Consider the following 22,918-nt stretch of genomic DNA (forward strand, 5'->3'; position numbering starts at 1 on the left):
GGGCTCTTACTGTGCACGTAGGGGAGCCAGCTGCCTGCCTTCAGATCTCTGCTTGTCGTCTCCGATCTGGACGTTAGTTGCAGTGATTCTGTATTTTTTGTCAGTTGGACCACAAAGTCGGCTGAGCACCGAAGAATTGATGCTTTTGAACTGTGATGTTGGAGAAGACTCTTGAGAGTCCCTTGGACAGCCAGAAGATCAAGCCAGTCAGTCCTAAAGGAAATCAGTCCTGAATATTCATTGGAAGGACTGATGCAGAAACTGAAGTTCCAGTACATTGTCCACCAGATGCAAAGAGCAGACTCACTGGAAAAGACCTGATGCTGGACAAGATTGAAGGCAAAAGGAGAAAAGGGTGGCAAAGGGTGAGATGGTTAGATAGCATCTCAGACTGAATGGACATGAATTTGAGCAAACTCTGGAAGATAGTGAAGGACAAGGAAACCTGAGATGCTGCAGTCTATGAAGTCACAGAGTCAGATAAGACTTAGCAACTGAACAACAACAAAGATTGCAGGAAGTTTACCCCCGAACAGCAAACAGGAAGTCTAAGGCCATTTTCATCATTGCCTGACAGGCAAAAATAATATCCAAGTGAAAGCACGTTGCTTTCAAATGTCAAGTATTATGTGAAGAGCAGGGAGATCATAGGTGAGAACGCCACCCTCAATAGAAAGGTCATTTAATTTTTTGGAACTGTCATTTTAAATTACAACTTTCAACTTGACTGAGTATAACCCATAACCACCCAGTGATTTTCATTATCACCAAAGCATTAGAAGGCTGACTTCGAAGCTTCTCTTCCCCTTAGCATGGGTGCAAACCTGGGTTCTCGCTTCCAGGCTTGGTGCCCGCCCGTTTGATAACAGAGAGCAGAAGAGGAAGGCGCCACCTCCTTTCTTTGTGGTTGGTACCTGTGCGTGTAAGCGCCCCATTACCAGAGGTGTCCCAGGCAAAGGTCATGTTCTTCATCAAGATGATAAAGTTTGTAAGTTAAAGCTCATTCAGTCATGTTGACGGCTCCTTTTCGAGCTATTATGTAACTTTTTATTTACCGAATGATCAACCATTGTTTGCACTGTTTGAGATCTCTTTCAAATTCTCAGAGCCAGCCTTTCCTTCCTCCAGTGTAAACTGAATGTCAGGCATATGTTAAAGAAACTTCAGAAATTACAATGCATTGATTACTGAAGGATAGGCTTCCCAGGTGGCACAGTGGTAAAGAATCTGCCCACCAAAGCAGGAGAAACAAGAGACTCCAGTTCAATCCCAGGGTCGGGAATATCCCCTAGAGGAGGAAATGGCAACCCACTCCAGTACTCTTGCCTGGAGAATCCCATGGATGGAGGAACCTGGTGGGCTACAGTCCACAGGGTCATAGAGTCCAACATGACTGAGCAGCGCACGCGCACACACTGAGGGCTGGGATGAGTACCCTGCTTTCTTTCTGAGAATAAAAAATACAACTAAATGTATGTCTGTTAGAGTGAAGGACTGAAAAGTTGTGGGTTTGGTTTTTGTTTTGTTTTCTTTCCAACCAGGTGAAAGTTTTTTTAAAAAAAGAAAAACCAAGTGTTAAGAGGCAGTTCAGGCTGATGAATAGGGTCATGAGTGAGAAGCTAAGACTCTAATCCCAGCCATGGAATATTAACAAAACATCATTCTAACCATTCTTCAGTTTGTTCTCCTTTAAAGCGGGAGTAACCTTCACATAATCTGGTGGCAATAAAAAGTTAAAGTGGTTCATGCAAAGCTTAATTGTTTGCTAAAAGGATTCCTAGAAGACCTAGATGTTTTTTAGTACTAGCACAGCCAGATTTAAATATCCCTCCCTTTGACTTTCAAAACAGAAAAAGAAGCAGGAAGCTGTGTTCCCACAAAAGCTATTGCAAAGCAGTTTCCCATTCCCAGAACCTGTAGGGAGAGAAGCAGCACTGCGAGGTGAAACCGTGAGTTTGTACAATTTTCCAACGTCAGCTCCAGAGTTTCTCTTGATTTGATAAGGGATCAAACAGAGGGGTGTGTCCCCTCCAAGAGCTACCCTTCTTGACAAACTGGTCTCTGACAATACCTTCCAGAAACTTAGAAAACTTCTAGAATGAAAAGAGTGCAAGGTGGGTTGCATTCAACTTAAATGCTTTTATTGACAATGTCTTTGAACAATAAGCAAACAATGCTTAAATTTTTCATTCAAGTTCACTTTCCACATGTCAAAAGACCTCAAGGTAGAAAAAAATAAAATAAAAATATAAATATCTGAGAATCCATCTTAATAAATAAATTAAAAACACAATAAAACGTTTTCATGGAAAACTGTTAATGTCAGAACATTCAGACCACCTCAACAATGCATGATCAGTAACATTACAATGAACATCGATGTTGAAGAAAAAACTACAGTACATGGATATAGCTATTTATTTCTATCTACTAGAAAATAAAGTCATATCTTTTCTTAATTTAATATTGGTCATTGCTAATCAGAACACACTATTGCCAGGAACACAGTAGTTATTGTTAAAATCAGCTGCACTAGATACAATTTGAAAATATCCAGCACCAGGTTAATTCCAATAACGAACCCAATAGATTAGTTAATGCTATGAGAAGACTAAAGAGAAAGAGAAAAGAGACACAGACCCAGGCCTGGCTCCACATGCTACTAACTACCAGCTCTCAGATGTGTCACTGGGAACAATACACACTCCATGCGTTTTGCTACATCTCCAGAAGAGGTAAGGACTTGAGTCCACACGGGGATGCTCACTTGCAAGTCCTTGAGGCCCACAGCCTGGTGTGTTTCACGCACAGATAAGGTCCTCCCTAGGTCTACGGGAACCCTTGAGGGAAGACGTGTTTCTCCTCTCTGTAATGCGCTGACTCAGGCAGTGGCCACGTGCACGCCCACTGCCTCCCCTCTCTGCCTGTTCACAGGGCCAGCAGCGTGGGTGAGCTGAGCGAGTCAGAGGAAGGCTCGTTGCTGCTGCTGCCCTTGCGGTGGGCAGCCGCACAGCTGGGGAAGGAGTCAGCCTCGGGGTAGGTAAAGACGAAGGAAGACGTGTAAGTAGTACAGCTGGGAGTACAGGTGACCACTGGGGTGCACAGGGGCTCCAGCTCCGTGGCCATAGGCCCCATCCCCAGGGAGCCACCGTGCAGGGGCTCCCAGTCTGCTGCATAGAAGGAACCAGACAGGTCCATGTCTGGCACAGAGCGGGCGGTCTCGGAGCCGCTGGGCCTGGACGATGCTGGGAACATGAAGTCATCAAAGGGCTCAGCCTTCAGCTCCATGCTGCTGACGCTCTTGACGGGCTCCACTGAGGGCTTGGGCTCAGGGTCATTGAGGAGAGGCAGGGTGAAGGCCTCCTCAGATTCAGGGGTGGCAGCCTCAGGTAGGCCCCCACTCAGATCAAGGGAAGCCACAGACATCTCTTCTGGGAAGCCCAGGTCATCGGGGATCTTGCAGGCAGGTCTGTGAGCCGCTAGGATGAACTCGAGTTTTTCCTTCTCCTTCAGTAGATTGGCAATCTCTGTCTGCAAAGCAGACTTCTCATCTTCTAGCTGGTCTGTCTCCTGGAAGGAGAGAGCAAAGGAAAGCATAAGAGACAGTCTAACTTAAGGACACAGATCCCTTACGTCTGGTCTACAAGTTTCCCCTTAAGTTTTAAAAAGAAGTGACCCATGGGTTCTACCTACCGCTTGGAGAGTGTCAGTCAGCTCCCTCCTCCGGTTCCGGCATTTGGCTGCAGCCATCTTATTCCTTTCCCTTCGGATTCTCCTTTTCTCTTCCTCTTCTGGGGACAACTGGGGAGGGGAAAAAAGAGCAGGATTCAGTAATGGTGTCTGCCATCAGCTTCATTCACCCACCCCAGGGAAACCAGCTCCTGCAGCTTTCTAGCTCCTGGCACCTCTTCTGTGAAGCCATTTCTAACCTGCAGTTGCAAGCTGGGTGTGACTTGCATTTAAAATAAGAATCTCAGCAAGAGCCAAGAAGAGCCCAGACTAAAAGCATGAGATGGAAACCTATTAGGGAAGAAACTATACATCAGGGCATTTCTTAGGGTGAGACTATCAGAGTCTGACTTGGATGGAAAGGGCTTGGAGCCAGGGTTTCCCATTTGGGGTGTCCAGTCGGTGCATCCATCAATGGCTTCACTCTGTCCCCTGTGACCCATCACCACAATGTCGACCCCCGCCTCCCCCTCAGAAGGTGCCAAGCACTCTCACCTGTTCTACCTTGCCCCTCCGGCCAATGCTCTGAGCTCTGCCTCCCGTCATGTTTTTCATGACTCCAACCCTGGAGTAAGCCCCAGCTGAGGGAGTAGGGACTCCATAGGGGTGGGGGGCTCTGGTCTGGGACGGGGCCACGGAGGAGACCAGGGTGGGCTGCACTAGCCATTGTAGGTCCGGGCTGGTCGAGATGGCAGTCACCGTTGGGATGAAGTTGGCACTGGAGACGGCCAGATCGGTGCAGTAGTCCTAGAATGAAAGAGAAGGAGGAAACTGACGTGAGCGGGCAGGTGGGGGTGAGCTGAGTTCCCAGTGCCGCATGCAGCAGGGAGAGAGGCAGGAGAAGCCCTCCGGCGATGGACAGCTCGCGTCTTTACACAAGCCCGTCATAGGGAATGAAAGGTCTCCCCCCTTTCTTCCCGAGAATTCCGCAGCGCAGTGCCTTTCTCCTCCATCCTGCTGCTGCGTTCCCGTTATCCCTTCAGCATCACTCTCTTGAAAGGGGGTTTGTTATAAATATCTCTGACGTCCGCGCTGACGCAGGCGCCGCTCCGGAGTCTCCTGAATGAACTCGCTTTTTATCAATGAAACTGCCTTACACACCCGCCTGCTTCACCCTCCTCCCCTACCCCTCCTTTCCCTGCTCCAGGCTGCGAGGGGAGGGGTGGCGCGGATAGCCGCTTTTGGCCGCCTCCCCCCGGAGGCGCCAGGCTCTACTTCGCTAGTCTTTTGCTTTGGGACACTTTGGTCCCAGCTAATGTCAGAGATCAGTCAGGAGCGCGCGCCGGGGGGCACAGCTCAGAAAGAGCCTGCCGCGGGAAAGAAGCAGCAATTCTTCTGATGACAAGCTCGAGAGCCGCTCCGAACAAAGTTCGGAGCTCCCGAGAGAGGGTTGCTCGGGCCGGGGCAAGCCTCCCTCCCTGCCCCCGGCGAAAGGAGTCCCGGACTCGTCTCCCCGAGCGTCTCGCCCCGGTGATTCCTCCCCGGTGACCCCTCCATCCCCGGGCCCCGCGGCGGCGCGGAGCCAGCCTCACCTGCGCATTGACGGGAGAGCCCATGCTGGAGAAGGAGTCGGCCGGTGAGTGGTAGTAGGAGAGACTGTCCCCGGCCGGGGAGGCGCTGCTGCAGCGGGAGGAGGACGCCTCGTAGTCGGCGTTGAAGCCAGAGAACATCATGATCGCGAGCGGTCAAAGCCGGGCGAGGGGCGCAGGGGCGGAGGCAGGTGCGAGCTGCCGGGCAGAGCTGGGTAGGTGTGCGCGGTCGCTCGCTCGCTCGCTTGCTGCGCCGCCGGTTCTATGTCAGTTCCTTAAGCTTGCTCGCTGCAGATGCGGTTGGAGTACTAGGCGCCGCAGCCACCGCTTTTATAACAGCATTTTATGAATGAGCCCAACACGTCACTGGGCGCAACTATTGCGGCTCCCGAGGGGTGGCGCACGGGCCCGGCTACTTCTAGGGTCCCCATTTACCGCCTCCGCCGCCCTCGCAGCGCCCCCAGTTCCCCGCGCTGTCGAGTTTCTTGATCTTGTCGGACTGTCTCCCCCTGGTTTCTGGGATCGCGTGGAACTGCAGAGATGAGGGGCCGCGGGGATGGATCCCCCCACGACTGCAGCGGACGGCCGTGGAAACCTGCTGACGCAGATGTCCTAATATGGACATCCTGTGTAAAGGGGAGGGAGGGATTGACGGGAACTGCTCGCGGGCTGCAGCCAACACCGAGGGTGCAGCGCCGGGGGGGAGGCGGGGGCCGCGGCCGGGGGGAGGGGAGGCGGAGAAGGCGAGCGAACATTCGCACCTGGTTCAATGCGGACCCTTGTTCCGGGGTTGGGGGAGGATGGGGTTGGGGGAGGGGGTGCGCCCTTCTACTCGTATACGGAAACCCGGGAAAGAGTTCTGAGGCTCAGGTTATAGGCGACACAGGTACACACAGCCAAGCAGGTTAAGCCTCGGCCCCCGAAGGAATGCGCCTCTACCCTCACTCCCCATTCTAGCCCTAATTCAGTGCAACTCTGGAAACGGACCCTCACCCCCTCGCCTCAAGCTCCCCGGACTCCAGTATTACTAGGATTGTTCCTGCGGTTTGGAAGGATCCAAAATAAGACAATACGATAACCTACTTTATCTACGATGCTGGGTACTTTTTATTCTATATGTGTTGTTTGTTTATTTTGCTTTTAAGGGGATAGGCGCTTTGTTTTTGTTTTTGTTTTTTTTCTTGGCCGTATATGAGATGTTAGTGTTGCTGTCAAACCCCTGAGAAACTAGCCAATAAACATCTTGCCGAATCTCTCTACAAGGATGTCTGAAGGATTCGTTTGCCTGGTTCTAAGCCCGGGCCCCGGGGCGTGGGGTGGGGGGGGGAGTTCAGTGGACAAGGTCATCAGTTCGGAGCACCGGATGAAGCGAGCATTTGGGGCAGCACAAGTCCCTGCTGGGGAGGTGGGGGTGGTTCGGCTCCCCAGGAAGCTGGTTATTGGGAGCCCGAAGCCGGTGATTTTCCAGCGCGGACTTGGAGGGGGGAGGGGGGTTGGACCCGGGGCGCCTGGAAGGACCGTGCCCAGCAGCGCCCAGGCCGGAATCTTCGCCAGCTGGGACCTCAGGCACCGCTCGGTGGCCTGGAAAACAGGCCTTTGCCGGGCGGGAGCGGGGGCGGCTGTCAAGGTGCTCTGGAGTGCGCTGAGCGCCCCCAGACGCCCCTAGCCTCCTGCTCAGATGCAAAGGACAGCCGGGGTCACACTGCCCCCGGCTCAATCTCTGCGCGCCGGCCACCTCCGGGACGCGAAGTCGCAGGTCCCCGCAGAGACACAGGTCCCTGTGTCCCTTCCCCCGCTCTTCGGGCCGGGGGCGGGGGCACGATGGGCACCTGGAGAGGGGCGAGGCGGGATGAGGGCAGCGGGCGGATCCTTCAGGACTCGCGGGGAACGGGACAGCCGACCTGCCTCCCGCCGCCGCACCCCGGAGCCAGGCGATCCTGCTATAGATAGTAACAGGGAAGCGGCTGTTTACAGCAACACTGCGCCGCCAGGGCCGTCTCCAGGCGACGCCGCTCGGCCGGGCGCGCCGTCGGCCTGGCGAGGCCGCGCTCCCTCCTTGCTCCCCCGGGGGCCTCGGCCTCCCCGGCCCGACTGCGGCCACTCCCGCCGCCTGACCTCATCTGTGGGGTCCGCGGGCTGAGTGAGGCTTGCGCGCGCGGCTGGACGCTAACCTCCATTCTTAGAGATGCGAACCGGGTGAGAGCTGCTAGGGCAGGGAGGCGGGGATTCGTGGAACTGGGCCACTTGCTATTTTTGCATTCCCTGTCACAAGCAGAGGTGAAAACAGAGTTTCATCATTGTATGTCACTGGTTTATGTTGGTGGGAATTTAGGCGCTTTTTTTTTTTCTCACTTGAAAAATAAAAGGGGGAAGAGAAAAGGAAAAACACATAATACATAAACATAGACTTGGAGCTGCTCTGAATCCTCAAGCAATTCTGCTGCATTCCATTCACCTAGTTCTATAGTTTGCCATGCTGCTTCACTGTCCTTGATTAAAAAAAAAAAAGTTAAGACCAATCCATCTCTCTTATTATTAGCTTTGGGCAAAGTAGGTCAAGCATTGAATTCCTGGGTCTGGCCTTGCCTTCCCTTCATAACTGGCTCTCAGGCCACTTAAGAGAAAGCCTAGAATGATTTCATTTACTTCCCCTCAGAGTTTTGAAGCAGCTCAGGCCAACACCTAAAGGATGTGTCAACATTTTATATCCAGGATTTATGCATGTATCATTTATTCTGCCCTTGCCAATAAAAAAGGAAAAAGGTCTTTGGATAAGCCTGTCTCCTCCAAATAGCTTAACTCTTTCTTTCCTGGCACCATTATGGCTTCAGAGCTGGAGACTTAATAAATCCATCCTTTAAGAAAGACAGAACCATGTATTCACTCATTCTTTTATTTATTTAACAAAGAACTTACTTATTGGGGCTTCCCAGGTGGCTCAGTGGTAAGGAATCCACCTGCCAATGCAGGAGGCACAAGAGATGCAGGTTCAATCCCTGGGTTGGGAATATCCCCTGGAGGAGGAAATGATAGCCACTTCTGTATTGTTACCTGGAAAATTCCATGGACAGAGCAGCCTGGCAGGCCACAGTCCATGGTGTCACAAAGAGGTGGACACAACTGAGCAACTGAGCATGCATGGGATTACTTATTGAGAGCCTTCCATGGCCTAGCACTTGCTAGGGGCTGGTACTTATTCTAATGAACACAATGGACCCGCCCCTACTGTCAGAGAGATTTCAGCCTTATGGACCGACAAAGTCATTAGAGAACTGCAGGACAATAGTAAGTGGTTTGACAGAGGTAATAACAGGGTGAATTCCCTGGTGGTCCAGCAGCTAAGACTCTAAGCTCCCAATGCAGGGGGGCCCAGGTTCGATCCTTAGTCAAGGAACTAGATTCCACATCCCACTAAGACCCAGTATAGCCAAGTAAATAAATATTTAAAAAAATAAGAGGGTCCTAGGAAACACAGAAGAGAATGTGGAGACAGGTATCAGAAGAAGTGATTGCAATACAGAGACGGGATCTGGATCCACTGTCCTCTGGGATATAACATGATAAAGACTGAAAGGGGCCAGAGCATCATCTAGGAAGTAAAAGCAGGTGCTCGACCTAAAGCCGTAGTATCAGACAATATAATCTCAGACCTCCTCTCCTGCCCCACTAATATCTGAACCTGCAGTCATTCTAACATACTCTCACATCTCAATCTACTCATGGTATCCATTTCAGGACAGCCAAAAACACATTTTTAATACGGAGTTCACATGATGTAGCCTTAAAATAAAGGGAAATCAGACCCAATCTGTGAAATTGGGTCAGGGTAATTTTGAGATGTATGTGTGTGTGTGTTTGTATGCGCCTCTGTGAGTTCAGTGCTGCCTTCCAACAGGGCAGGGCTTCCATGTTTTAGACAAGTCTGAGCTTGGCAAACCAAAACTTACATAGTTTGTGATTATCTATTCGTTGAGTTCCTGCTACCTGAGGATCCAAAAGTGAACAGGAGGGTAGATTCTCATATCTGATTTTAACCCAGGTTAAAAACAAATTCATTCTTTCTCAGCAGTTGCTTCTTATCAGATAGAGACTCTTCCTATTTTGCATTTCTTTGGCATTTAAGAGACCTGACCCATAGCAAGCTTTTGTTCGCCACTCTGGAGGTCAGTGCACATTGTTTAGCCTGGTGTTATTGCAACACTAAGTGAAAGGCTACTGTCTGTGCCACCTACGTAAATGCTGCCGTACACAGCCCGTCCTCAGCATGCAGAAGTAGTTATTTATTTGGGGAAGTGTGGTCTATCGGTGAAGGGTTGTGGCAGAGCTGGAAGTCGGGAAGATGCGTATAGCAAATTCATCTCCTTCAGGGACTTGGGGGAAGTCGTTTCTAAGACTTGTTTAACACCTGCCTACTTTTGGCCTTTGTCTTTTTCATATACAAATATCCACTTAGTCCCTAGCCCATAGTAGGTGTTTAATAAAATCTGTTGAACTGATGAATGAATGAATGCTCTCAGCCAAGCAGGGCAACTGTATATTCTTGTTCTTTATGGGTACTAAGAAATCAAATAGAGAATGTTCTTTAACTCTTTGAAAAAGCTGAACAAGCTGAGTCTTTTATCCTTGGATATGAATAGGCAAAAACTGGGAAAGAGAAAATAACAAGATGTTTGGGCTATTTTCAGCTGGTGCAGCCTCTGTCAATAAAGAACATGCCAGTGGTTAGTGATGAAAGGTGGAACTTACCCTTGTTTTTGAGCCCCATGAGAGACAATCAGTGCCCATACATAAATGCCACATTGTCTGCAATGACAATGACTGTGTGACCGCCACTCTCTAATTTATCCATTCTAAATGTCTGAACCCCAGCGGGAGAAGCATTTCACTATTCCCACAGGACTCACAAACTCACGTGAGCCCAGCAAAGGACCTTAGGGGTCAAGGTTACTCACCCTATGGCTCAGACAGTGAACAAAAAGTGTCTCTAGTTTGAAACAGTGGGAGGCACAGAACTATCATCACCATCATCTCACACACACACACACACACACACACACACACGCCACCATCACCACCACCACTCATTAGTACTAGGAATTTTGCCTCTTTGGGAAAAACTGTTTCCATTCTGAACAACTCTTGGCTTTTTGACAGAGATGATGATTCAATGGGATCCCCGTCCTTCTGCTAATGCAAGCATTTAAACAAAGCTCTGTGTGGTCCCTGGCACACGCTCCATCTGGAGCTGAGGAAACTGGGGATCAGCTACGGTGCCTAAGAAGGATACATTTCAGCCCAAGCTCATGGGATCTTTCACCACAACCAGCAGCACTGGATCCCCATTTAGTCAGTAATGCCAAACCTTGCTGCAGTCCCCATCCTCTGACAAGCAAGTCTGTCCAGGCTGTCAGATCCCCAGGTGTCCTGAACTGACCTTCTTCAGCTCTGGTGGATTTACCTGCTAAAATTCCAAAGGAATCTCATTGACGTCACTAAATCTATAGGACAACACCACACCCCTGACTAAGAAACCTCAACTGCAGGACTCCCATCCAATGAGGAAACCTCATGATCTACATGGGCAGGGCTAAGGATGGCTCAAATGGGCTTGCACATGACGAGCCTCAAAGTGTTAAGACATCTCCAGCATCTCTTACACCATTTAATCCACCATCTTTCTTAAGAAGAATGGCAAGAAAGATCTTTAAAAGAGCCATTAATAATTATAAGGCAAAAAAAAAAAAAAAATCCTCTTCCCATAACCAAAAGAATCCTAACCAGTAGGTAGGAATTCAGAGTTATGCTGCCTTCTGATCTACAGATCATAGGTTCATCCTCAGATGTGGACATTTTGTATCTTAGTTTAGTATCTGATTTGCATTCTATGAAAAAACTTGCAGTTGCAACTCCCAGCTAAGTTTGATTTTCTCCACTGCTGTTTTACCTGGAATGTCAATGAGTTACAGATCCCTTGTGAAAATCCCAAAATTAACTCTACTGAAGAATTCTGCCTTTAGACTCTGACCCACCTGAGATTGTGGGATAATCCGTGAAGATAAGGACAGATCATGCACTAAAAGTGTCCTCTCCCACTTAGTGGGGCTCTGAATTAAATCGTAACACTAAATACTAAATCCCTCCAAACTTGTTTAGTGGCCAATATACAAAATTATACTCAGAAAAAAAAAAAAAATCTGTACTCCTTACAGAGGTCTACCACAACTGTGTAACCCAGCCCTGGCCTCACCTTTCATCTTAAGCACCTTTCCCTCCTTCACTCCTCTCCAGGCACATTGGCCTTCTTTCTTTTCCTCAAGTATGCCAAGCTGGTTCAGGAGCTGTGTCTTTCTAATCACTGTTCCCTCTTTTCCCCAGAGCTGGACAGGTTGACTTATCCTTATGATCAATATCTGCTCAGTTTTCACATTCTCCAGGAAGCCTGTCCCCATCCAACACTGCATCCCTCCTTGTTGCCCCTCAGTCACTTTCTGTCACCCTACTTGGTTTTATTTTCTTTTGAAGAGTGACCATTGGTTACTTGGTTTATGTATGTACTTTTTCATTGTCTCTCTTCCTCTCCTAAGCCTCCAGCTCCACCGAAGCAGGGACCTTATCTATCTTATTCAATAGGTATCTATCCTCAGGGCCCTCGCTTGCTGACACTAGCAGGCACTGGACAGATGTGGAATGAATGAACATTAAACAGAAAGCTCATCAGTTGCTCATGTGGCTGGGAAGGCAGCATGGATTCTCGTTTTGGATAAAGGGGCTTGATGGCTGACTTCCTACCTGTGTATTTCTCAAGTGAGGGAAACCAAAATCCTGATCAGTATCTTCTTTATCAGGCATAATAACTGAGATGCTTATAAACCCAAGTGGTACACCCATCCTTAGAACTGTATGGATTCGTCATAACTGCTTATTAATCATTCCACTAGCTGTCATTCAAAAGGGTATGGGTGCTCTAATTTTAAATCCACAACCATCCCACCCAGAAACGTGATCAGCACAAGAAGAAATTTCATCTCGGGTGGGGTATCCCCCAATCCTTTCTTTTCCATAAACTCAGCCTAATACCACAAGCAACTTTTTAGTAACTATTTTGGTATAGGGGTAAAAACCTAACCAATTTTTTAGTTCAAAAGCACTGTGGATAAGGCCATAATAAAACCTTCATACCAACTGTGACACTAGTGGTAAAGAACACACTTGCCAACGGAGAAGACATAAGAGACATGGGTTCGATCCCTGGGTCAGGAAGATCCCCTGGAGAAGGGCATGGCAATCCACTCCAGTGTTCTTGCCTGGAGAATCCCATGGCCAGAGGAGCCTGGTGGGCTACAATCCATGGGGTCGCAAAGAGTCATACATGACTGAGCGACTAACACTTTCACTTTAAAACTGTCATGGCACTAATACTAAAATGACTATAATACCCTTCCAAGTAATTCAAAATAAAAACAATATCAATTTGCAAAATAAATATTACTTAAAAAATAAAACTTACAAATATACCAAAAATAACACAAGGATGTAAGTTCCATGAGGGATGGAAAAGTTGCTGGTTTCCTAGTGCCTGGAACAGTGCTTGGCACAAGAGCAAACACTCAATAAATAGAAAGATGGGTACAGTTTTCCTAATTTCTTCCTTGAGTCTTTCTCCACCCCCACCCCAGCATATACTTCCTTTTCTTCTTGGGCAATCCAGCCATGGTTGAGAATGTGGCTGGAACCAGGTCAGTATTTGTTGATTGTTCGGCATGCACTGGACAGGACTAGAATATCACATACCACAGGATCACCTCAGGCCTGGATGCAGCCCTATGTGGGCCAGAGCTGATCTCTGTGGTTATAAATGGAGTACCACGTGCTCCTGCTCCACCCAGATTGCTGTAAGTGAAGGATGGGATCAGCCCTCAGGATTCTTCACTTGAATCATTTGACAGAACCATTCTCTTCCTTTCTCCAGATTAATCAACTGGTTTGGAATGAATCTCATATCACTTGCCCGGAAGGGTGTCTGTGGGTGAGGAATCTTTGCTTTCCCCTAGTCTCTATTTGCCAGGGACAGGAAACTTCATAGTAGGTGAAGAGCTGGGACTTCATCTGCTATTAGTAATTTGCCATCCAAATCAAGTTTATTTGAACCCAGAGCGTCATCCAACTGATGTCTGCTTAAGCTTTGGAACTTGGAAAAGAGAGAAGCAAGGGGTTGTGAAGAGGCTGGGGAAGCGGAGAAACCCTGACATCATGCAAACAGCGCTCCATGCATTGGCCGTCAAATGCACAAGTTCACCGAACGATAGCTCCCAGCCAGGAACAGTGAATATCCGCACTTCTCATTCATTTCTGGCCTACATGCTATAAGAACCAGAGACTCAGGTAAAAAAATAAATAATAGAGAAAACGGAAGAGTTTCAAATTAAGTGATTTTAGATTATATTTTTAGATAAGAACAGCCCTGAGGTGTTAATTTCTCACATCTGGTTTGAGATTAACTTAAGTTGTATTCTTATCAGATATCTCTCTCCTGGCTTTTTATTTTTCCATTGGTTTCAGAATTCCCTCCAGGGAAGAAAGGGGTTTCACAGACCTCAAATTATTATTACCTTACATAAGAAAAAACAACTACCCACAGGTACTAGGGTATGGCCTCTGCATAGTTAATCCTTTCATCACTCAGACTGTACAATTATCCTATTCCTCATTCTTCATTCAATACCTTTATTGGACACCTACTGTGTGCCAGCCAATGGAATCCATCGTAAACAGACAAACTCACATGAAGCTCATGGTCTAGTAATAAACAAGAAAACAGACAAAATATATAAAAGTAAGTGCTAGGCAAATAGTTAAAGTGGAAGGATATGTTGTGAGTGACTGTGTTGCTACTTTGGATTGGGTGGAAGGAGGTGACATTTGTCATGAGAAGGACAAGGAGCAGAGCATTCTGGGTAGAGGAAATGCTTCCCAGTGTAAAGTATTGAGAAATATAACCACGGAGCCAGGCAACCCTCTGTCTTTGTAAGGTGCACTTCAAGTCCTAGTGTCTGAGTTACCAAAAACTGTCTCTCTCCACCAGACCATAACACCTACCAACAAACCATCTATCCCTCCCACAGACCGTAAACACCAACTTTTGGATCACTGCTACCAAATTTGGAAATGTCCCAGCCATTCCCCACTTGGTTTCCTCCCTAACGTGTCACTAAACTTCAAACAGGACATGGAGGGTTTTATTTCATTCTCACACCATAACAACCCATATGGATCCTTCTTATAGATGGCTGCATACTAAAAATCAATGGCTGGTAAGCTCTCTCTCAATAGCTTGAAGAGTCTTACATGAGAGCTCTGAAAAATACTGACTCGAATTGCCCTCAAGCAGTCTGTGAGGTCTTCCAGGGCCTTTTTTTAACAGGAATTTGAAAATAGGCACATTCCATTTTGCCCTTTGTTAGAGAGCTACTGACAATAAACAGAGTTCAACTTAGAATCTGTGCTGTAAAAGAGAACACTGAACAACCCAAGTTTTCTCACCCCAGGTGGCACTCTCCGTACTCTGCTGATATACAGGGTTTAAGCAAGTACATTTGGGAAATTTATGGGGGACTGAACTCTCATAGTATTAGTTTCTTGAATTCTTTCTTATTTTGTCTGCACTGGAAACAGTCCCACAAGCCATTATCAGAATCCACCCATCTTCAGTTCCCGTAAATATTATGTCTACACAGAACTATGTGAACTATTTCAGAACTGGAATGCTTTTCAGGCTGTGAAAGCTTGCTAATGGGAATGACAGCAAAAGAGCATTAAAACTTAAATGGGAGAAAAATTCAGTGGCAAAGGGGAAAGTGGGCTGGAGGATTACATGTGGGTTGGGAGAAGAGGGTAGCTCAACCCTCAGAAATTGATTGTTCAGCCCATGCTTGATTATTTAAATCTAGCAGCAAACGTATGCTGACAGATTTCTGGGAGGCACTATGGTGACTTTCTTACAGCAAGTAAAAGAAGTAGAGTTCAGTTCTCAGTGGTCATTCGTACTACAGTTAGTACTGTTTGCTCCAGACAATGAGACCAAGGGAAGCTGAGGCAACAGCTGTCAACTGTCAGTGATTCCTGGGAAGGAGCAAACGATAATGCATCCTGGAGTGCAGAGCGAAATTCAATCTGGATGCAAACTTCTGATGCAGGGATGTCTTCCGATTTTGGCAGTCCCAGCCTCTAAAACATTTGGGAAAAGGCATCATAACATGAAAAGCATGAATTAAATATGAGCTGCTAGTATTATACATATGTTCTCTGCCCCTATTTCCACTCTGCTTCTCAACTCAATCTACTCTTCATCCAGATCGCAAATTTCAGTGTCATAACATCATAGAGAAACTCCCTGAGCATCTAGGCTGAATTAGAAACACTTCAGAAACCCTTGATCCATCCTAGGCTTTGTATGTATAGCACTAGACACCATTCAAAATAATATACACTTATTTAGAAAGCAGTTGGTCTAATGTCTAAAAGATAGGTTCCACAAGGACAAGAATATTTGTTTTGTTCATTGATGGATCCCCATGCATCTAGTGAAGCCCTGGTGTTGGTAGCTAAGTGTTGATTGAATTTGTTCCGTGTCTAGTTCCCCATTTGAGGAAGGCAGAACCCTTGCCTGTTTTACTCATCATTGGCTCTCTAGTCCCTCATATAGTACCTGACCAAGTAAAGGCTGCTCAAAAAGTACTTCTAGAATGCACGGAAATAACAATAACTAGTGGAGGTGATGGAATTCCAATTGAGCTGTTTCAAATCCTGAAAGATGATGCTGTGAAAGTGCTGCATTCAATATGCCAGCAAATGTGGAAAACTCAGCAGGGGCCACAGAACTGGAAAAGGTCAGTCTTCATTCCAATCCCAAAGAAAGGGAATGCCAAAGAATGCTCAAACTACCACACAATTGCACTCATCTCACACGCTAGTAAAGTCATGCTCAAAATTCTCCAAGCCAGGCTTCAGCAATATGTGAACCATGAAATTCCAGATGTTCAAGCAGGTTTTAGAAAAGGCAGAGGCACCAGAGATAAAATTGCCAACATCCGCTGGATCATGGAGAAAGCAAGAGAGTTCCAGAAAAACATCTATTTCTGCTTTATTGACTATGCCAAAGCCTTTGACTGTGTGGATCACAATAAACTGTGGAACATTCTGCAAGAGATGGGAATACCAGACCACCTGACCTGCCTCTTGAGAAACCTGTATGCAGGTCAGGAAGCAACAGTTAGAACTGGACATGGAACAACAGACTGGTTCCAAATAGGAAAAGGAGTACGTCAAGGTTGTATATTGTCACCCTGCTTATTTAACTTCAATGCAGAGTACATCATGAGGAACGCTGAGTTGGAAGAAGCACAAGCTGGAATCAAGATTGCCAGGAGAAATATCAACAACCTCAGATATGCAGATGGCACCACCCTTATGGCAGAAAGTGAAGAGGAACACAAAGGCCTCTTGATGAAAGTGAAAGAGGAGAGTGAAAAGGTTGGCTTGAAGTTCAACATTCAGAAAACAAAGATCATGGCATCCGGTCCCATCACTTCATGGGAAGTAGATGGGGAAACAGTGGAAACAGTGTCAGACTTTATTTTTTTGGGCTCTGAAATCACTGCAGATGCTGATTGCAGCCATGAAATTAAAAGACACTTACTCCTTGGAAGGAAAGTTATGACCAACCTAGATAGCATATTAAAAAGCAGAGACATTACTTTGCCAACCAAGGTCCGTCTAGTCAAGGCTATGGTTTTTCCCGTGGTCATGTATGGATGTGAGAGTTGGACTGTGAAGAAAGCTGATCGCCGAAGAATTGATGATTTTGAACTGTGGTGCTGGAGAAGACTCTTGAGAGTCCCTTGGACTGCAAGGAGATCCAACCAGTCCATTCTAAAGGAGATCAATCCTGGGTGTTCATTGGAAGGACTGATGCTAAAGCTGAAACTCCAATACTTTGGCCACCTGATTCGAAGAGTTGACTCACTGGAAAAAGAGTCTGATGCTGGGAAGGATTGGGGGAGGGAGGAGAAGGGGACGACAGAGAATGAGATGGCTGGATGGCATCACCGACTCGATGGACGTGAGTTTGAGTGAACTCCGGGAGTTAGTGATGGACAGGGAGGCCTGGCATGCTGTGATTCATGGGGTCGCAAAGAGTCGGACACGACTGAGCGATTGAACTGAACTGAACTGAATATTTATTGAGTGTTTGTTCAGGGATTATGTTCAGTGCTTTACAGATGCTGTCATGTTATTTAATATTTACCAAAATTCAATAATATAGGTATATTATGTCATTTTGGTTGTAAAGGTTCAATAATTTTTTAAAACCAATGATCTTACAAACACAACTTTGTAAAGCAACTATACTCCAATAAAAATTAATATAAAAAATAATGATCTTATAATTTTCTAATCCACGGTAGATAATTGGCCTAAATTTTCTCCCCAGTGTAGTAAGTAGTGACGTGGTAACATGAATAAGTGCATTCATTTCCTTGGGTGTCTACTCTCTGGTAGCTGGTGGCAGGTGAGAGAGAAATTCAGTCTCAGGGACCTTAATTATGGTTAAATTGCTTAGAATTAAATTATAGCCTCAGCTCCTATTCACACTGGGCTTTTGAGAGAAATATATATACTATATATCATGCATATGTAGAGAGAGAAGAGAAATAGGGTGTTGGTTGCATTATATCCCCATGCAACCGCAGAATATAATGAGAGTCCACTTCTGCCAGAGGAAACTGGAAGTATGAAAAAATTACTGGCCAAATATTGCCCCAGATGCTGGTTAAACTGGCTGTGCCAGTGTCTCCTGCACCTGCCTGGGATCCCAGTTGGAAGGTAGGCTTGTTTCCTCCTCTGGGAACTTTTCCAGTCTCTAACATACACCTCTACCTGATCTGGCTGAATCAGGTATAAGGCAGTCATTTATCCCAACTCTCCAGGTAAAACCAGAAGTGTTTGGGTGGGTGGGGCATGGTCCAAGCAAGGATCAGACCACTTAGAAACAAACTGACATGCCCCAGAGTGGAAGCAATTCCAAGGGAATTACTCAATGTATTATAGTCCCACTACCAATAACCCATCTGGTGAGATTATATTACTCTCCTTTGCCAAAGAAACCAGTGACCCAAAAATGCATAATGCAAGAAGCAGCCAGTCTGATTAGGAAACTCAAATGGTTCTTGAGTCAGAGTTTTACCTCTCCTTGGTTTCTCTGTCTGCTCTTCACCACTATCAACACCACCCCATGGAGAATGAAGAATGAATAGAACTGTCAAAGGAAGTTAAGAAATAAAGACAAAACAAGGAGTTTTCATAAACATACATATATTCAATCCTTCAGTCCACATCCTTTTGACTTTTTGAGTATTGGAATGCCCTGTGGCTCAGCTGGTGAAGAATCCACATGCAATGTGGGAGACCTAGGTTCGATCCCTGGGTTGGGAAGATCCCCTGGAGAAGTGATAGGGCTACCCACTCCAGTATTCTGGCCTGGAGAATTCCATGGACTATACAATCCATGGGGTGGCAAAGAATCGGACACAACTGAGTGACTTTCGTCATTTATGAAATGATGGCAACTGTTGTCACTTGGTAAAATTAAAAGTTGGCAACCTACGTCAGTTCACCAGCTTTTTAAAAACTTTGCTGGCCCCTGCTATCCAACAGGGTGGGAAATCCTGGGTCACGGTGCAGTAGTGCCCTCTGAGGCTTTGGGTGAGGATGTGAGGAGGAGAGTCTCCCCCCTGCCGGTGTGAGCAGAGCACAGGTGTGCTGGGTGGGCTCTGCAGATCCTCTGTCAGCAACCTGGACGCCTGTGACGACCAGCTTTGAATAAGATGGATAATCTTCTCTAGGTTCCCAGCTACTCGTTTCTCAGACCCACGCAAGAGCCCAGGGCTCCTGTGTGGTTCCACTTGATAACCTCACTTTATGTTCAGCTTTAGGAGCTTTATTACTAATTAAAATATCTGTATGCTAAAACTAAGAACTGAAGAGAGAGGCAAATGCTTACACCAAGACATATATGGCTGAAAATGGATAATTTTAGGAATGGTGAGGGAACATGCCTTGATATGTGTGTGTGTGTGTGTGTTTAATCACTCAGTTGTGTCTGACTCTTTGCAATACCACGGACTGTAGCCTGCCAGGCTCCTCTGTCCATGTAATTCTCCAGGCAAGAATACTGGAGTGGGTAGCCATTCCCTTCTCTGGGGGAATCTTCTCGACCCAGGGATCGAACTTGGGTCTCCCACATTGCAGGCAGATTCTTTGCCATCTGAGCCACCAGGGAAGCCCAGACCTTGATACAGGACGTATCAAGTCACACAGGTGGGGATTCATCCAGCCTGCCGATGAACTACACCCCTTCAAGCCCACCTTGACACTGGTTCATATGCAGATCACTTCATAAGACATTTTTAAACTGGAAAATGCCTTCTGCTTGACAGTTTTCAAAGCTTTTTCACAGGAGTCACCTGGAGTGGGCCTCATATGAGTCGTGAGAGGTAAGCAGGGCAGGTAGTAATGTTTACATTGTTACAAATAAGGAAAGCCAGGCTTGAGGAATGTGAACAGCAAGCTGAATTCAGTCATGGCTAGGGTGTGGAAGAGGCCCGGTGTGCACTCGGGCCTGGGATGGCCATGCAGGTCATCGCTCCTACACTTTCTGGCCTGGGTCAAGGCCCGTTTGCTATGGAAACCTGATGGGTGTAGGTTCCACTCAGTACTAAGGCAGGAGGTGTTTGGGAAAACTGCACCCATTAATAATGATCAAGCATTTATACACCATTTGGTGTTTCCACAGTGACTATTAATGCTCACTACATCATTACAAAGCTCTTAGGTCAGAGCAAACCGGTGGGGTCAGTGAGTTCTCCAGACCCCATTTTATAGATGAGGAAGTAGGCTGGGGAGATTAATTGTCTTGTGGTTTGAAGAAATCAGTAGTCTAGCAGGACATCACGGTCCTTAGGTTGAAATTGGTCAGCTAAATGAAGCGGCTCAGCCAAACCACTGGGCAGAAAGGATCTGTACATGTGTGTGTGCATGTAAACCCGTATGAAACAAACTGCTGCTTTCAGTACCATCAAAACTATAATCTACTTGGTATTTCCTGAATTACATACCAAATGTAATGGCATTTAATTAAATTGTGACTCCCTGGGCTACATATCATGGCCCATGACTATATTTGGGTCCAAAGAACAACAGCACTCTGTGGGAGAAGGCAAGGGTGGGATGATTTGAGAGAACAGCATTGAAACATGTATATCATCATATGTGAAATAGACCGCCAGTCCAGGTTCGATGCATGAGACAGGGCACTCAGGGCTGGTGCACTGGGATGACCCAGAGGGATGGGATGGGGAAGGAGGTGGGAGGGGGGTTCAGGATGGGGAACACATGTACACCCATGGCTGATTCATGTCAATGTATGGCAAAAACCTCTACAATATTGTAAAGTAATTAGTCTCCAATTAAATAAATAAATTTTTAACAACAACAACAAAGGAAATAAGTCTGGGAGATGGAAAAAGACATGGAAGCTCTAAAGTTATAACTGACGCCCTTGGACAGAATCATAAAATCCAGTTCACATGCTGGAGTCAAATCTAGTCACTTGGAGACTCTGTCATCTTCCATCTTCCCCCCTGCTTCCTCATCCAAACTGAGAAAATGCCTTCAGCCACCTCTTCCAGCTTTTCAGGTCATTTTCATTGAACAGTACAAAGATTGCCTCATTATTCCTTTTTTGGTGTAACCCAGATATATTGGCTCTCAGAGACCAAGACACTCTGTATTCCTGGAAACATAAAGATAGATGATAGAATTAGAAAGAGATGTTTGATCAGTTTAAAATGATCTTATATCAGACTTACAAATATTCCCTGGAGGTGTCAGGACAAGAGGGAGACTTGCCTGGCAATTTAATATATTTACTCGGTAAATAGTAAGCACTTGGAGTCCCTGTGACTTAATCAGAATGAAGTTCATTATGATACAGAGCTGTGCCCTTTGGTCCTATTTGCATTAAGCAGGCTCCCAATTTAATTTAATTTCACTCACATCTCTGAAGGAAATTATAGGCTATCAGGCTGGCCTAGGGGCAGGGGGAGGACAGTTAGCAAGACTATTTACCAGAGGAGATAAAGGGGGAAAGGCAGGTTAAAATTAGAACAGAGAGAATAGGTACCCTCCTTGCTCCTTATCAATTCCAATCTACAAAAGTACTTTTCTTATTTTTAACTTGAGGTTTGCATCAGCGTCTCTCTCTCTCTTTCTCTCACTCGCTCTCTGGGTTTTGAAAACATATTATCAGGTCATCTAAACCTTTTATGAAACATCTCAGACTTGTATGTGCATGAGCTAGCTGGTGAAAATTTATTATGTTTGACACCATAACTTAAGATTTTAAGGCATTCTTTTGGGCACAACTTGACTGAAAACCCTGAGGCTAGATCACTATCTCTTGCCAGATGTTAACCTGGTTTCACTGATGGGTGCCCAGGGTAGGTTAAAACTGTTTCTGGAGACATTCAGGACTCAGAATGTTTACTGCTATTATATATCAAGAAATATGGGATTTTGACAACAGATTTTAACACTCCCCCATTTCTGTCCTCAATTTATTTCTGTCTCTTTTGGAAAAGTCAAAAATGCGCCCCAGTTGTGAATTAAAATGGGCAGGGAGAAAAGCCTAATATTCAACTAGCCCACGAACTGAAGCACCCACGCAAGTCTTTGGGGATCCTTTGATGTCTGCTCAGGCTACGGGAAATCTGGGCATCTATGGGTGGAACGACAAATCAATGATGTCATTCAACAGAATTAAGACCAGATGTAAAAAAATGTAGCCAAATTCTGCAGGGAGTAGCACTGAATCCTGGCATTATATATGAAAGCCACCGCGCCCCCGCCCGGCCCCGCTCCCTTGAGAGCATAAACAAGTTTAAGTGTGAAGGCAACACAGTTTGTGGGATGAGGCTGAAAGGCTGTGATGCTGATGGGTGGAGGGGTGGGCGGTCAGAGGGTGAAACGCCAAGTATTGGGCTGTGATTGACACTGGGCCTCAGGGCCCTGGGCTCTCAGAAGGGACTTGGTCACAAGGGAAACATGCCATCTATTGGGTTGTAATGCGTAGGCGAAAGCTGCACATTGGGCACGTTTCCACCTGGTTCCCATTCTTGGCCATGATCTCAGACCCCAACCTCCAGGATCTGTTAGAGAAATAAACAAGCGGGACACAAACAACCAAAACAGCAACACAGCAGAGCGGGCGCGGAAGATGAAGCTCCGCCTTGGGAAGCTACGGGCCAATCAGAAGCCTGTTGCTGGGGTCGGTGTTTGGCCGCCTGACGTTCCCATAGAGACGGAGGAACGTTACACACTAAACACTGGGCGACGTTGACGTCTATGCATTATATCCAAGGAGACGACTGAGTACACGTCATCTCCCCGCCCTCCCGCAGCGCCAGAGGCGGAGGGAGCGACGCAGGCGTCGCCGTCACGTGCCGCTAGCCCGGAGCGAGGCCGGGTGGGCGGGGCTTGTTGCTATGGCTGCAGCTGCTGGCTGTTGTTGTTTGGAGCCGGAATTAGAAACTGCTGAGGCGGCA

The 22,918-nt window shown here is 46.7% G+C and overlaps 1 protein-coding gene across 1 annotated transcript; it reads right to left on the minus strand.

Annotated features, from left to right (window-relative positions):
* Nucleotides 1-2,124: 2,124 nt before the first annotated feature.
* FOS (Fos proto-oncogene, AP-1 transcription factor subunit) lies at nt 2,125-5,576 on the minus strand. Its single transcript, XM_055436799.2, has 4 exons — nt 5,262-5,576; nt 4,225-4,476; nt 3,694-3,801; nt 2,125-3,570 (listed from the first exon to the last, which is right to left on the minus strand). Exons 1-4 carry the CDS (start codon nt 5,400-5,402, stop codon nt 2,929-2,931), a joined length of 1,143 nt encoding a protein of 380 aa, XP_055292774.1. The 5' UTR covers nt 5,403-5,576; the 3' UTR covers nt 2,125-2,928.
* Nucleotides 5,577-22,918: the final 17,342 nt, after the last annotated feature.

Source organism: Moschus berezovskii, chromosome 9, assembly GCF_049115385.1.
Source record: "Moschus berezovskii isolate FMDL1 chromosome 9, NW_MosBer_1.0, whole genome shotgun sequence".
NCBI lineage: Eukaryota > Metazoa > Chordata > Mammalia > Artiodactyla > Moschidae > Moschus > Moschus berezovskii.